Here is a 19,949-nt window from a genome sequence, read left to right as displayed (position 1 = left end):
AATACAGCAGCACACACACCCACACACACCAATACAGCAGCACACACACCCACACACACCAATACAGCAGCACACACACCCACACACACCAATACAGCAGCACACACACCCACACACACCAATACAGCAGCACACACACACACACACCAATACAGCAGCACACACACACACCAATACAGCAGCACACACACACACACCAATACAGCAGCACACACACACACACACCAATACAGCAGCACACACACACACCAATACAGCAGCACACACACACACACCAATACAGCAGCACACACACACACACACACCAATACAGCAGCACACACACACACACACCAATACAGCAGCACACACACACACACACCAATACAGCAGCACACACACACACCAATACAGCAGCACACACACACACCAATACAGCAGCACACACACCCACACACCAATACAGCAGCACACACACCACACACACCAATACAGCAGCACACACACCCACACACACCAATACAGCAGCACACACACCCACACACACCAATACAGCAGCACACACACCACACACCAATACAGCAGCACACACACACACACACAATACAGCAGCACACACACACCCACACCAATACTGCAGCACAAACACACACACACACCAATACAGCAGCACACACACACACACACACACACCAATACAGCAGCGCACACACACACACACACACCAATACTGCAGCGCACACACACACACACACACACCAATACTGCAGCGCACACACACACACCAATACTGCAGCGCACACACACACACCAATACTGCAGCGCACACACACACACACACACACACACACACACACCAATACTGCAGCACACACACACACACACACACACACCAATACAGCAGCACACACACACACACCAATACAGCAGCACACACACACACACCAATACAGCAGCACACACACACACACCAATACAGCAGCACACACACACACACCAATACAGCAGCACACCCACACACACCCAATACAGCAGCACACACACACACACCAATACAGCAGCACACACACACACACCAATACAGCAGCACACACACACACACCAATACAGCAGCACACACACACACACCATACAGCAGCACACACACACACACCCAATACAGCAGCACACACACAACAACCAATACAGCAGCACACAACCACACACACCAATTACAGCAGCACACACACACACACACCACAATACGCAGCACACACACACACCACCATACAGCAGCACACACACACACACACCAATACAGCAGCACACACCCACACACACCAATACAGCAGCACACACACACACACAATACAGCAGCCACCACACACACACACCAATACAGCAGCACACACACACACACCAATACAGCAGCACACACACACACACCAATACAGCAGCACACACACACACACCAATACAGCAGCACACACACACACACACCAATACAGCAGCACACACACACACACACCAATACAGCAGCACACACAACACACCCCATACAGCAGCACACACACACCAATACAGCAGCACACACACACACACCAATACAGCAGCACACACACACACACACCAATACAGCAGCACACACACACCAATACAGCAGCACACACACACACACACCAATACAGCAGCACACACACACACACACCAATACAGCAGCACACACACACACACACACCAATACAGCAGCACACACACACACACACACCAATACAGCAGCACACACACACACACACACCAATACAGCAGCACACACACACACACACCAATACAGCAGCACACACACACACACACCAATACAGCAGCACACACACACACACACCAATACAGCAGCACACACACACACACCAATACAGCAGCACACACACACACACCAATACAGCAGCACACACACACACACCAATACAGCAGCACACACACACACACCAATACAGCAGCACACACACACACACCAATACAGCAGCACACACACACCAATACAGCAGCACACACGCACACACACACACCAATACAGCAGCACACACGCACACACACACACCAATACAGCAGCACACACGCACACACACACACCAATACAGCAGCACACACGCACACACACACACCAATACAGCAGCACACACACACACACACCAATACAGCAGCACACACACACACACACCAATACAGCAGCACACACACACACACCAATACAGCAGCCACACACACACACACCAATACGCAGCACACACACACAACCAATACTGCAGCACACACACACACACCAATACCGCAGCCACCACACACACACAATACAGCAGCACACACACACACACCAATACAGCATGCACACACACCCACACCCATACAGCAGCAACACACACACACCAATAACAGCCAGCACACACACACACACCAATACAGCAGCCACACCACACACACACCATACAGCAGCACACACACACACCCAATACCGCGCACAACACACACAACCAATACACAGCACACCACCACCACACACGATACAGCAGCACACACCACACACACCCAATACCGCAGCACACACACACACACCAATACAGGCAGACACACACACACCACACACCAAATACCACAGCACACACACACCACACACACCCAATACAGCAGACACAACACACCCCAATACTCGCAGCACACACCACACCAATACAGCAGCACACACACACACACACCAATACAGCAGACACACACACTCACACCACCCTAACAGCAGCACACACACACACACACACACACCAATACAGCAGCACACACGCACACACACCAATACAGCAGCACACACGCACACACACACACCAATACAGCAGCACACACACACACACACACACCAATACAGCAGCACACACACACACACCCAATACAGCAGCACACACACACACACACCAATACAGCAGCACACACACACACACACCAATACAGCAGCACACACGCACACACACACACCAATACAGCAGCACACACACACACACCAATACAGCAGCACACACACACACACACACCAATACAGCAGCACACACACACACACACCAATACAGCAGCACACACACACACACACCAATACTGCAGCACACACACACACCAATACAGCAGCACACACACACACACCAATACAGCAGCACACACACACACACCAATACAACAGCACACACACACACACACACCAATACAGCAGCACACACACACCAATACAGCAGCACACACACACCAATACAGCAGCACACACACACACACACCAATACAGCAGCACACACACACACACCAATACAGCAGCACACACACACACACCAATACAGCAGCACACACACACACACACCAATACAGCAGCACACACACACACACCAATACAGCAGCACACACACACACACCAATACAGCAGCACACACACACACACACCAATACAGCAGCACACACACACACACCAATACAGCAGCACACACACACACACCAATACAGCAGCACACACACACACACCCAATACAGCAGCACACACACACACACCAATACAGCAGCACACACACACACACCAATACAGCAGCACCACACACACACCAATACAGCAGCACACACACACACACCAATACAGCAGCACACACACACACACACCAATACAGCAGCACACACACCACACACCAATACAGCAGCACACACACACACACCAATACTGCAGCACACACACACACACCAATACTGCAGCACACACACACACACCAATACTGCAGCACACACACACACACCAATACAGCAGCACACACACACACACACCAATACAGCAGCACACACACACACCAATACAGCAGCACACACACACACACCAATACAGCAGCACACACACACACACACACCAATACAGCAGCACACACACACACACACACCAATACAGCAGCACACACACACACACACCAATACAGCAGCACACACACACACACACCAATACAGCAGCACACACACACAGACACCAATACTGCAGCACACACACACACCAATACTGCAGCACACACACACACCAATACTGCAGCACACACACACACCAATACTGCAGCACACACACACACCAATACAGCAGCACACACACCCACACACACCAATACAGCAGCACACACACCCACACACACCAATACAGCAGCACACACACCCACACACACCAATACAGCAGCACACACACCCACACACACCAATACAGCAGCACACACACACACACACCAATACTGCAGCACACACACACCCACACCAATACTGCAGCACAAACACACACACACACCAATACTGCAGCACACACACACACACACACACACCAATACTGCAGCGCACACACACACACACACACCAATACTGCAGCGCACACACACACACACACACACCAATACTGCAGCGCACACACACACACCAATACTGCAGCGCACACACACACACCAATACTGCAGCGCACACACACACACACACACACACACACACACCAATACTGCAGCACACACACACACACACACCAATACAGCACACACACACACACACACACCAATACAGCAGCACACACACACACACACACACCAATACAGCAGCACACACACACACACCAATACAGCAGCACACACACACACACCAATACAGCAGCACACACACACACACCAATACAGCAGCACACACACACACACCAATACAGCAGCACACACACACACACCAATACAGCAGCACACACACACACACCAATACAGCAGCACACACACACACACACACCAATACAGCAGCACACACACACACACACACCAATACAGCAGCACACACACACACACACACCAATACAGCAGCACACACACACACACACACTAATACAGCAGCACACACACACACACCAATACAGAAGCACACACACACACACACACCAATACAGCAGCACACACACACACACACCAATACAGCAGCACACACACACACACACCAATACAGCAGCACACACACACACACACCAATACAGCAGCACACACACACACACACCAATACAGCAGCACACACACACACACACCAATACAGCAGCACACACACACACACACCAATACAGCAGCACACACACACACACACACCAAAACAGCAGCACACACACACACACCAAAACAGCAGCACACACACACACACCAATACAGCAGCACACACACACACACCAATACAGCAGCACACACACACACACACCAATACAGCAGCACACACACACACACACACCAATACAGCAGCACACACACACACACACCAATACAGCAGCACACACACACACACACCAATACAGCAGCACACACACACACACACACCAATACAGCAGCACACACACACACACACACACCAATACAGCAGCACACACACACACACACCAATACAGCAGCACACACACACACACCAATACAGCAGCACACACACACACACCAATAGAGCAGCACACACACACACACCAATAGAGCAGCACACACACACACCAATACAGCAGCACACACACACACACCAATACAGCAACACACACACACACACCAATACAGCAACACACACACACACACACCAATACAGCAACACACACACACCAATACAGCAGCACACACACACACACCAATAGAGCAGCACACACACACACCAATACAGCAGCACACACACACACACCAATACAGCAACACACACACACACACCAATACAGCAACACACACACACACACACCAATACAGCAACACACACACACCAATACAGCAGCACACACACACACACCAATACAGCAGCACACACACACACACCAATACAGCAGCACACACACACACACCAATACAGCAGCACACACACACACACAAATACAGCAGCACACACACACCAATACAGCAGCACACACGCACACACACACACCAATACAGCAGCACACACGCACACACACACACCAATACAGCAGCACACACGCACACACACACACCAATACAGCAGCACACACACACACACACCAATACAGCAGCACACACACACACACACCAATACAGCAGCACACACACACACACCAATACAGCAGCACACACACACATACACCAATACTGCAGCACACACACACACACACCAATACTGCAGCACACACACACACCAATACTGCAGCACACACACACACCAATACTGCAGCACACACACACACCAATACTGCAGCACACACACACACCAATACTGCAGCACACACACACACCAATACTGCAGCACACACACACACCAATACTGCAGCACACACACACACCAATACTGCAGCACACACACACACCAATACTGCAGCACACACACCCACACACACCAATACAGCAGCACACACACCCACACACACCAATACAGCAGCACACACACACACACACCAATACTGCAGCACATACACACACACACCAATACTGCAGCACACACACACACCAATACTGCAGCACACACACACACACACACACCAATACTGCAGCGCACACACACACACACACACACACACACACCAATACTGCAGCGCACACACACACACGCACACACACACCAATACAGCAGCACACACACACACACACACACACACACACACACACCAATACAGCAGCACACACGCACACACACCAATACAGCAGCACACACGCACACACACACACCAATACAGCAGCACACACACACACACACACACCAATACAGCAGCACACACACACACACACCAATACAGCAGCACACACACACACACACCAATACAGCAGCACACACACACACACACCAATACAGCAGCACACACGCACACACACACACCAATACAGCAGCACACACACACACCAATACAGCAGCACACACACACACACCAATACAGCAGCACACACACACACACACACCAATACAGCAGCACACACACACACACACCAATACAGCAGCACACACACACACACACCAATACTGCAGCACACACACACACCAATACTGCAGCACACACACACACCAATACTGCAGCACACACACACACACACACCAATACTGCAGCACACACACACACCAATACTGCAGCACACACACACACCAATACAGCAGCACACACACCCACACACACCAATACAGCAGCACACACACCCACACACACCAATACAGCAGCACACACACCCACACACACCAATACAGCAGCACACACACCCACACACACCAATACAGCAGCACACACACCCACACACACCAATACTGCAGCACACACACACACCAATACTGCAGCACACACACACACACACACCAATACTGCAGCACACACACACACACACCAATACTGCAGCACACACACACACACACACCAATACTGCAGCACACACACACACACACACACCAATACTGCAGCGCACACACACACACACACACACCAATACTGCAGCACACACACACACACACACACACACACACCAATACAGCAGCACACACACACACACACACCAATACAGCAGCACACACACACACACCAATACAGCAGCACACACACACACACCAATACAGCAGCACACACACCAATACAGCAGCACACACACCAATACAGCAGCACACACACACACACACACCAATACAGCAGCACACACGCACACACACACACCAATACAGCAGCACACACGCACACACACACACCAATACAGCAGCACACACACACACACCAATACAGCAGCACACACACACACACCAATACAGCAGCACACACACACACACCAATACAGCAGCACACACACACACACCAATACAGCAGCACACACACACACACCAATACAGCAGCACACACACACACACCAATACAGCAGCACACACACACCAATGCAGCAGCATAGACATACACCAATGCAGCACACACGCACACCAATGCACCACACCCACCAATGCAACACACACGCACACCAATGCAGCACACACGCACACCAATGCAGCACACACGCACACCAATGCAGCACACAGGCACACCAATGCAGCACACACCAATGCAGCGCACACACACACCCAATGCAGCACACACACACACACACATACACACACACCAATGCAGCACACACACACCAATGCAGCACACACACACACACACACCAATGCAGCACACACACACACACACACTCACACACACACACACACCAATGCAGCACACACACACCAATGCAGCACACACACACACACACACACACACACACACACACACACACACACACCAATGCAGCACACACACACACACACACACACCAATGCAGCACAAACACACACACACACACCAATGCAACACACACACACACACACACACACACACACACACACACACACACACACACACCACTGCGGGACACACACCAATGCAGCACGCGCACATGCACACACACACCAATGCAGTCCACACACACACACACCAATGCAGTCCACACACACACCAATGCAGTCCACACACACACCAATGCAGTCCACACACACACACACACACACACCAATGCAGTCCACACACACACACACACACACACACACACCAATGCAGTCCACACACACACACACACCAATGCAGTCCACACACACACACACACACACCAATGCAGTCCACACACACACACACACCAATGCAGTCCACACACACACACACACCAATGCAGTCCACACACACACACACACACACACACACACCAATGCAGTCCACACACACACACACACACACACACACACACCAATGCAGTCCACACACACCAATGCAGTCCACACACACACACACACCAGTGCAGTCCACACACACACACACACACCAATGCAGTCCACACACACACACACACACACCAATGCAGTAGCCACACACACACACACCAATGCAGTAGCCACACACACACACACATATGCAGTAGCCACACACACACATATGCAGTAGCCACACACACACATATGCAGTAGCCACACACACACATATGCAGTAGCCACACACACACACACCAATGCAGTAGCCACACACACACACACACACACACCAATGCAGTAGCCACACACACACACACACCAATGCAGTAGCCACACACACACACACATATGCAGTAGCCAAACACACACCAATGCAGTAGCCACACACACACACACACACCAATGCAGTAGCCACACACACACACACACACACACACCAATGCAGTAGCCACACACACACACACACCAATGCAGTAGCCACACACACACACACCAATGCAGTAGCCACACACACACACACACCAATGCAGTAGCCACACACACACACACACCAATGCAGTAGCCACACACACACACACACACCAATGCAGTAGCCACACACACACACACACCAATGCAGTAGCCACACACACACACACACCAATGCAGTAGCCACACACACACACACACACACACCAATGCAGTAGCCACACACACACACACACACCAATGCAGTAGCCACACACACACACACACACCAATGCAGTAGCCACACACACACACACACACACACACACACACCAATGCAGTAGCCACACACACACACACACACACACACCAATGCAGTAGCCACACACACACACACACACACACACCAATGCAGTAGCCACACACACACACACACACACAGACACCAATGCAGTAGCCACACACACACACACACATATGCAGTAGCCACACACACACACATATGCAGTAGCCACACACACACCAATGCAGTAGCCACACACACACACACCAATGCAGTAGCCACACACACACACACACCAATGCAGTAGCCACACACACACACACACACACCAATGCAGTAGCCACACACACACACACCAATGCAGTAGCCACACACACACACACACCAATGCAGTAGCCACACACACACACACACCAATGCAGTAGCCACACACACACACATATGCAGTAGCCACACACACACACACATATGCAGTAGCCACACACACACCAATGCAGTAGCCACACACACACCAATGCAGTTGCCACACACACACCAATGCAGTTGCCACACACACACCAATGCAGTTGCCACACACACACACCAATGCAGTAGCCACACACACACACCAATGCAGTAGCCACACACACACACACCAATGCAGTAGCCACACACACACACACACACACACACACACACACACACACCAATGCAGTAGCCACACACACACACACACACCAATGCAGTAGCCACACACACACACACACACACCAATGCAGTAGCCACACACACACACACACACACACACCAATGCAGTAGCCACACACACACACACACCAATGCAGTAGCCACACACACACACACACACACACACCAATGCAGTAGCCACACACACACACACACCAATGCAGTAGCCACACACACACCAATGCAGTAGCCACACACACACCAATGCAGTAGCCACACACACACCAATGCAGTAGCCACACACACACCAATGCAGTAGCCACACACACACACACACACACCAATGCAGTAGCGCCACACACACACACACACACACACCAATGCAGTAGCGCCACACACACACACACACACCAATGCAGTAGCCACACACACACACACACACCAATGCAGTAGCCACACACACACACACCAATGCAGTAGCCACACACACACACACCAATGCAGTAGCCACACACACACACCAATGCAGTAGCCACACACACACACACCAATGCAGTAGCCACACACACACACACCAATGCAGTAGCCACACACACACACACCAATGCAGTAGCCACACACACACACACACACACCAATGCAGTAGCCACACACACACACACCAATGCAGTAGCCACACACACACACCAATGCAGTAGCCACACACACACACACACCAATGCAGTAGCCACACACACACACACCAATGCAGTAGCCACACACACACACACCAATGCAGTAGCCACACACACACACACACACACATATGCAGTAGCCACACACACACCAATGCAGTAGCCACACACACACACCAATGCAGTAGCCACACACACACACACCAATGCAGTAGCCACACACACACACACACACACACACCAATGCAGTAGCCACACACACACACACACACACACACACACACACACACCAATGCAGTAGCCACACACACACACACACCAATGCAGTAGCCACACACACACACCAATGCAGTAGCCACACACACACACACACACACACGCACACACACACACCAATGCAGTAGCCACACACACACCAATGCAGTAGCCACACACACACTAATGCAGTAGCCACACACACACCAATGCAGTAGCCACACACACACACACACACACACCAATGCAGTAGCCACACACACACACACACCAATGCAGTAGCCACACACACACACACCAATGCAGTAGCCACACACACACACACCAATGCAGTAGCCACACACACACACACCAATGCAGTAGCCACACACACACACACCAATGCAGTAGCCACACACACACACACACACACCAATGCAGTAGCCACACACACACACACACACACACATATGCAGTAGCCACACACACACACACACACACATATGCAGTAGCCACACACACACACACACATATGCAGTAGCCACACACACACACCAATGCAGTAGCCACACACACACACACCAATGCAGTAGCCACACACACACACACACCAATGCAGTAGCCACACACACACACACCAATGCAGTAGCCACACACACACACACCAATGCAGTAGCCACACACACACACACCAATGCAGTAGCCACACACACACACACCAATGCAGTAGCCACACACACACACACACCAATGCAGTAGCCACACACACACACACACCAATGCAGTAGCCACACACACACACACCAATGCAGTAGCCACACACACACACACACCAATGCAGTTGCCACACACACACACACACACCAATGCAGTAGCCACACACACACACACACACACACACCAATGCAGTAGCCACACACACCAATGCAGTAGGCACACACACCAATGCAGTAGGCACACACACACACACCAATGCAGTAGGCACACCCACACCAATGCAGCGCGCGCGCGCGCACCAAATGCAGCGAGAGAGAGCACACCAATGCAGCGAGAACGCACACACCAATGCGGCGAAAGCGCACACACCAATGCAGCGAACGCACAGACACCAAATGCAGCAAGCGCGCGCGCACACCAAGGCACGTACACCACACTTGCACGTGCCACCACATTATATGTTCACATATATGCAAAGACTCACACACTTATGTACTCCATGTGTACCACACACATGCACAGACATACATCTGCAAGACACACTTGCACGCACACACACCATACACCACACATAAATGTCCTACATAATGTGTGTTATGTGTATGTACTTATGCAAAGATACTTACATTCTTTGACGGTTTTCTTAACACATCACCAACTCCACCCCCATTCCTCAATCCCTGATTTAATACTGTAATAATGCACATGAGTAGAGTGTCACAGGTATGTTCAGGGCTTGCATCATCATCATCTTGGCCTTCTGCTGAGAAACAGGAAGAATATTTACTTACTTGTAGTCACTGTTTTTATATTTACCATATGAAATCTTGCAAATATTTTTCCTGGGCACCAACTACAAGAGAGAATCTAACAGCAGAGTTCAAAATGCTTCCCATTACTCTTCCTTAAAAATCCTCTTCCTTTGATCAATGTGGTTAATATTCTAACAATTATTATTACTGACAAACTTGCATTTAGTTAGCACGTACCAAGGGTGTCCCCAAAGTGTTTTCAGCAATTTCTGCACAGCAAGGTTTGACACACAATAAATTCCATGAATGGCCAGTTTTGTGGTGGTGTTGATGGAGGATAAAATGTTGGCCAAGACACTCAGAATATTCCCTGCTCTTTGAACAGTTGCAAGAGTTTTTTTTTATTTCAGCCAAACACATAGGTGGGTTTTTGGTTCAATGTCTGATCCGATATGCAACACTTCCTCAGTCCTGAAATGTTAGCCTAGGTTGTGACCTCGAAGTCTAGATGGAGGCTTGAACCCACAACTTCCTGACTCAGAGGTTAAGAGTGCTACCAACTGTGCAACAATGGGTAGACTAACAATTATGAAGTTTATAAGATTGTAATGTTTTGGGACTGTCTCTTTAATTTAAGGTAAGATAGAGGAATAAAGGGGGCAGTGCTCCGAATTCTGCCCGACAACAAGCTTGGGTGGTTTGATTGTTCAAGGTTAAAGTGGAGGTGGGGTGGGGGCTGGTGGGTTGTCTTACTGGGAAGGAGGTGCTAGATGTACACAGTTGTAGCAGTTGTGCTGACTGTTGGTAGCTTGTTGATTTCGAAGTCTCACAGGGGCATGTTAGGAACGTCAGGCTTTATAAACAGCCATACTTCAGACTGTCTGTTTAATTAAAAGATAGAATGGAGTGAGAGCTCCAGAGGATAGTTGATTAGCATTTCTACGTGGATTCACATTTCCATGGAGATGGACTTTGAGAGGGGAAAAGTCCATAGAATGCCATTGTAGTATTGGGTCACTGGGTTCATCAGGTATCACTGTACCTCACAGACACGTCAATCTGCAGCCATCTGAGAGGCAAAGAATAGGAGAAGAGGTAGCTCATCCTGCACCGGAAGCAGAGAAAATGCTGACCCTATTGTTCACCATGCAGAATGTGTATGGGAACTTGTGCTCAGATTGAAGAGGCTGAGTTTCTGAGGATTCGAGAGAGGCTGGAAGATTTGCCTAACTTGAGCTAAAGGGAAGAAATCTCCAGTGTAATTCTTACAGTGAAAGTCAGTTCTGGGATTACCCAGAAGTTACGCGGCTGTGAATGGAAAAGGGAGGCAGCACAACGGGGGCAGAGATTAGCTTTGGACTGGTTCCAGAAGAATAAAGTGTCTACTTAAAGGATAGTATAAAGTATAACCATAGCAGATCATCTTCAGTCATGCCAAAAGTTAAATGGGGAGTTCCTTTTCTGTAGTTTAGAGTATAAGCTGCCTACAATATACCTGGATGGAGTGGACATGGGGAAGATGTTTCCATTAGTAGGAGAGACTAGGACCCAAGGGCACAGCCTCAGAGTAAAGGGAAGACCTTTTAGAACAGAGATGAGGAGAAACTTCTTTAGCCAGAGAGTGGTGAATCTATGGAATTCATTGCCACAGAAGGCTGTGGAGGCCAGGTCATTGAGTGTATTTAAGACCGAGATAGATAGGTTGATTGGTAAGGGGATCAAAGGTTATGGGGAGAAGCTGGGAGAATGGGGTTGAGAAGCTTATCAGCCATGATTGAATGGCAGAGCAGACTCGATGGGCCAAATGGCCTAATTTCTGCTCCTATGTCTTATAGTCTTATAGTGTTTAGTCAATGTTGTTTTTAGTTTGTCTGTTACAGTAAAAACTTGAAATTTTATCATTTGATCCTTTCAATCAGTCACTGAAATCCAAGTACCTTTTTAAAAGTAATCTATGTTGAGCTGTTTAATATGCTGGTACTTGCAACCCAGCAGCCAATTTTACAATGTGGAAAGGCTTTGCCTACCCCCGACGTTTGAGGGGTACTGCAGTGAACTACGTGCAACTTACCATCTGGTAGGTTGACTGGACAATCGTGAATGCCATAGAAACAGAAGAGGGCCAATCAGCTCCTCAAGCCTGTTCATTCAATCAGATCATGGCTGATCTCTATCTCAACTCTCTATCTTTTAATATCCTTACCCAACAAAAGTCTACTGATCTCAGGCTTAAAATCCACATGCTTTAGGGAGGGGAGGTGGGGGGAGAGATTTCCACTCCCTGGTGTGTGGAAAAAGTGCTGCCCAATTTCACTCCTGAGCAGCCTAGCTCTAATTTTAAGATCATGTTCCCTTAGTCCAGGATTCTCCCAGCAGAGGAAATAATCCCTCTCTATCGAATCCCATTATCATTTTAAACATCTTGATCAGGTTTTTCTTCTATGCTCAAAAAGCAAGTTCAGCCAACCACTCCTCAAAATTTTAGCCCAGGTATCATTCTAATGAATCTGTGAATCTCCAAGAGCAATATATCCTTCCTGGGGTGCAGGGCCCACAGAACAGCAGGTTGAGTCTGAGCAAGGCTTTGTTGCAAGTTGAATGGTGAATCCTGGGTAGTTAGTTCACAGTTTTCAATATGAATGGCCAACTGGTACAGCACAGCTATCAAATTGTATTATCCTCACACACACTAGACAATAATCCAATTACATCTGGTTCACTTAATTAGCAGCAAATTAGTAATATCTTTGCCTATTCATATGTTACAACGTGCAGGTGTCCAAAGTTATAATTGAGCCAGTCGTCTTTTAACAAGAGATGATTGCCAGCAAGTGTTTGCAGCTCGAGGAACTTTGGATCCGAGTTAAGGAGCTGGAGTCTAAGCTGCAGACATTGTGCCATGTCAGGGAGGGGGACAGGTACCTGGACACTTTGCTCCAGGAGGTGGTCACACCCCTCAGATTAGGTCATTCAAATTTGGTCTGTGATCAGGTTCAAGAGGGTGTGACTGCCGGTGAGGCAGGTATGGGGACCCATTGGGTAGTTTTCAAGGAGCCTCAGTCCCTGCAATTGTCCAACAGTTACGAGGTTCTTGCAAGCTGTGTTGATGAGAGTGGGGACTGCAGGGAGAATGGGCGAATTGACCACAACACCGTGGTACAGGGAGCTATTCAAGTGAGGGGAGGAAATAGGTAGGGGACAGTATAGTTAAGACTATCGTCTGCAGCTGTGAACATGGTCCAGGTGGCTCTATTGTCTGCCCGGTGCCAGGGTTAAGGACATCTCTTCAGGGCTGGAGAGGAACTCGGAACAGGAGGGGAGGGATCCAGTAGTCATTGTCCACGTTGGTACCAATGATGTTGATAGGATTAGAAAGGAGGTTCTGCTGAAAGAATTTGAACAGTTAGGAGCTAAATTAAAAAGCAGAACCTCCAAGGTAACAATCTCAGGATTACTACCTGAGCCACGGGCAAACTGGCATAGGGTAAATAAAGTCAAGGAGTTAAATGTGTGGCTCTAAGATTGGTGTGGGAGGAATGGGTTTTAGTTCATGGGGCACTGGTACCAGTAATGGGGTAGAAGGGAGCTGTTCCAGTGGGACAGGTTTCACTTGAGCTGTGCTGGGACCAGTGTCCTGGCAAATCAAATAACTAAGGCTTTAGCGAGGGCTTTAAACTAAATAGAGGTGGGGGGGAGGGTTCTAGAAAGAGGATATGTAGGCTTATAGAGCAAAAGTACATGGCAGCCTTACAGGGCAGCTATTTAGGTAATGATACCCAGTGTGTGACAGGAAGGGACAGAGTGTACAAACATTAAAAACAGCAGCAAATAGGGTCAAAAAGGGAAAAAATGGTAAAAAGGCAAAATTAATGGCTCTTTACTTAGATGCATGCAGTATTTGGAACAAAATAAATTAATTAACAGCACAAATAGGAGTTAATGGGTATGATCTTATAGCCATTACGGAGATTACAAGATCACCAAAGCTGGGAACTAAATATTCAGGGGTATGTGACTTTTTGAAAGGGCAGGCAGGGAGCAAAGGGCAGTGGGGTAACTTTGTTAGTATAAGATGGAATAAGTACAATAGCAAGAAATGATCTTGGATCAGAAGATTAGAATCCACACGGGTGGAGGTAAAAAATAACAAGGGGAAGATGACACTGGTGGGAGTTGTCTATAGGCCCCCTGACAGTAGCTATGCTGTTGGACAGAGAATAAATCAGGAGATAATGAGGGAATGTAAAAAAGGCAGGATATTAATCACGGGTGACTTTAATCTCCATGTAGATTGGGAAAATCAAATTGGCAGAGGTAGCCATGAGCAAGAATTCAAAGAGTGTATTAGGGACAGTTTCCTAGAACAATATGTTGTGAATCCAACCAGGGATCAGGCTATTTTGGATCTGGTAACGTGTAATGAGGCAGGTTTAATAAATGATCTCAGAGTAAAGGATCCCCTAGGAAGCCGTGATCCTGGTATGGTAGAATTCAATTTGAGAGTGAGAAACCTGGGTTGAAAACAACTGTGCTAAACTTAAATAAGGGTAATTACAAAGGAATGAGGGCAGAGTTGGCTGGAGTGGACTGGGAAAGGAGTTTAGCAGAAAAGACAGTTGATGAACAATGGCAGATGTTTAAGAAAATAGTTCATGACTCACAACAAAGATATATCCCAGTGAGGAAGGAGGATTCTAGGAAGGACATAAACCAACCATGGTTAACCAAGGAAGTTAAGGACAGTATCACATTGAAAGAAAAAAAAACATACAATGTGGCAAAGATTAGTGGTAAGCCAGAGGATTAGGAAAGTTTTAAAAACCAACAAATGATGATCAAAAAAATAATAAAGAGGAAGAAAATAAACTTTGAGGGTAAACTGGCAAGTAACATAAAAACGGACAGTAAGAGCTTCTTTACATATATGAAAAGGAAGAGAGAGGCCAAAGTGAACATAGGCCCCTTAGAGAATGAGGCTGGGGAAATAATAATGGGGAACCAGGAAATGACAGAGGAGTTGAATAAATACTTTGCATTAGTCTTCATGGTAGAAGACAGTAATAGTATTCCAAAAATACTAAATAATCAAGGGGCAAAATGGGGGGAGGAAATAAATACAATAACAATCACGAGAGAAAAAGTACCAGGGAAACTAATGGGGCTAAAGGCCAATAAGTCACCTGGACCTGATGGGTTGCGCCCTAGGATATTAAAGAAAGTAGCTACAGAGATAGCGGATGCACTGGTAGTAATCTTCCAAGGGTCCTTAGATTCTGGAAAAGTCCCAGAGGATTGGAGAACAGCCAATGTAACGTCCTTATTCAAAAAGGGAGGAAGACAAAAACAAATAACTATAGGCCAGTTAGCTTAACATCTGTCATTGGGAAAATGTTGGAGTCTATTATAAAGGATGTAATAGTAGAGCATTTAGAAATACATAATATAATCAAGCAGAGTCAATATGGCTTCATGAAGGGGATATTTATTAGAAGTCTTTGAGGAGGTAACAAGCAAGATAGATAAAGGGGAACCAGTAGACGTAATATATTTGATTTCCAATAGGTATTTGATAAGGTACCACACATAAGGCTACTTAATAAGATAAGAACCCATGTATTGGGGATAGTATATTAGCATGGATAGAGGATTGGCTAACTAATAGAAGACAGAGTTGGGATAAGGGGGGCATTTTCAGGATGGAAACCTGTAACTAGTGGAGTGCACAGGGATCAGTGCGGGGGCCACAATTATTTACAATACATATTGATGATTTAGATGAGGGAAGTGAATATCCTATACTGTAGCCAAGTTTGCAGGTGACACAAAAATAGATGGGAAGGCAAGTGGTGAGGATGACACAAGGAGTCTACAGAGGGATGGAGACAGGTTAAGTGAGTGGGCAAAAATTTGGCAGATGGAATATAATGTGGGATAATGTGAGGTTATGCACTTTGGCAGGAAGAATAGAGGAGCTGAATATTATTTAAGTGGAGAAAGACTGCAGAAGGTTGCAGTACAGAGGGATTTGGGAGTCCTTGTGCAAGAATCACAAAAAGCTAACATACAAGTTCAGCAGGTAATAGGGAAGGCAAATGGAATGTTGGCTTTTATTTCAAAGGGAATGGAGTATAAAAAATGGAAGTCTTGCTAAAGCTATACAAGACACTAATTAGACCACACCTAGAATACTGTGAACAGCTTTGGTCCCCTTACCTTAGGAAAGGTATTCTGGCATCAAAGGCAGTCCAGAGAAGGTTCACTAGGTTGAACCTGGATATGGAGGGAATTTCTTAAGAGGAGAGGTTGAGTAGGTTGGCCCTGTGCTCATTGGAATTTAGAAGAATGAGAGGCAACCTTATTGAAACATATAAGATCCTTAGGGGGCTTGACAGGGTAGATGCTGAGAGGTTGTTCCCCCTTGTGGGAGAGTCTAGGATCAGAGGGCATAATCTCAGAGTAAGGAGTCACCCATTTAAACAGAGATGAGGAGGAATTTCTTCTGTCAGAGGGTAGTCAATCTGTGGAATTCTTTACCGCAGAGGACAGTAGAGGCTGGGTTGTTAAGTAAATTCAAGGCTGAGAGAGACAGGTTTTTAAATCAGTAAGGGAATCAAGGGTTATGGGGAAAAGGCAGAAAAGTGGAGTTAAGGATTATCAGATCAGCCATGATCTCATTGAATAGCAGAGCAGACTCGATGGGCTGAATGGCCTACTTCTGCTCCTACAACTTATTATGGTCTTATGGCACGAGAGTACTGTACCAACAAACACCATGGACCCACTGTAACCAGTTACAATAACATAGTATTGGAATTTCCACATAGTATTGGAATTTCCGAGTCATGGTTTAGGAACGGTGGAGTAAAATTGATCTTGGGAGCCAAAGGGGTGATATCAAATCGAGAGATTGTTCTATACAATTATCCAAGATTCTTTTCCTTTGTCTTCAGTGTAATGTGGGCTGCCTGTTCACTATCATCTATTTTGCAGTAAATACAAAGATCTATTTCTTAATTATTTTTAAGCAACTAAACTACAACTGCTCATTAAGTTGATTCCACTGTATTTCAGTATCTACATCGCCATAGATTTCCATAATTTTAATGCTACAGTCATTCAGCGGAATACAGCCTGTGAACTAACTTAGACAACGGAAGCAGATATGGAGAAAACAGCTAGTTCCTAGGAGTCATTTTCCTTTAGGAACTGGATAATGTGGTCCCTCTAGCTTTAAGCTGTGTCTTAGTGAGGTGCACTCTCCCCTCTGAGTCACAAAGTCGTGGGCTCAAGTCTCACCCCAAAACTGAGCACAAAATCTAAGTTGATACTCCAGTGCTGCACTGTTGGAGGTGCCATATTTTGGGTGAGACATTAAACTAAGGCCTGTCTGCTCTCTCAGGAGGTCGCAAAAGGTCCCATATCCCACAACATGGCATTTCAAAGAAGGGAAGGGGAAATCCT

At 47.6% G+C, this 19,949-nt stretch overlaps 1 protein-coding gene across 3 annotated transcripts in view; it reads right to left on the bottom strand.

Moving 5' to 3' along the window:
- itpr2 (inositol 1,4,5-trisphosphate receptor, type 2) overlaps nucleotides 1–19,949 on the bottom strand; it is a 472,778-nt gene that overhangs the window by 227,037 nt on the left and 225,792 nt on the right. For 2 of the 3 annotated variants that reach the window (XM_041202236.1, XM_041202238.1), the window contains exon 52: nucleotides 12,363–12,499. In XM_041202236.1, the coding sequence (XP_041058170.1) occupies nucleotides 12,363–12,499 (137 nt within the window). The remainder of the gene's footprint in view (nucleotides 1–12,362; nucleotides 12,500–19,949) is intronic. The other variant, XM_041202237.1, reaches the window with a different exon arrangement.

This window comes from Carcharodon carcharias, chromosome 13, assembly GCF_017639515.1.
Source record: "Carcharodon carcharias isolate sCarCar2 chromosome 13, sCarCar2.pri, whole genome shotgun sequence".
Classification (NCBI taxonomy): Eukaryota; Metazoa; Chordata; class Chondrichthyes; order Lamniformes; family Lamnidae; genus Carcharodon; species Carcharodon carcharias.
This window is presented reverse-complemented; position numbering and strand designations above follow the sequence as displayed.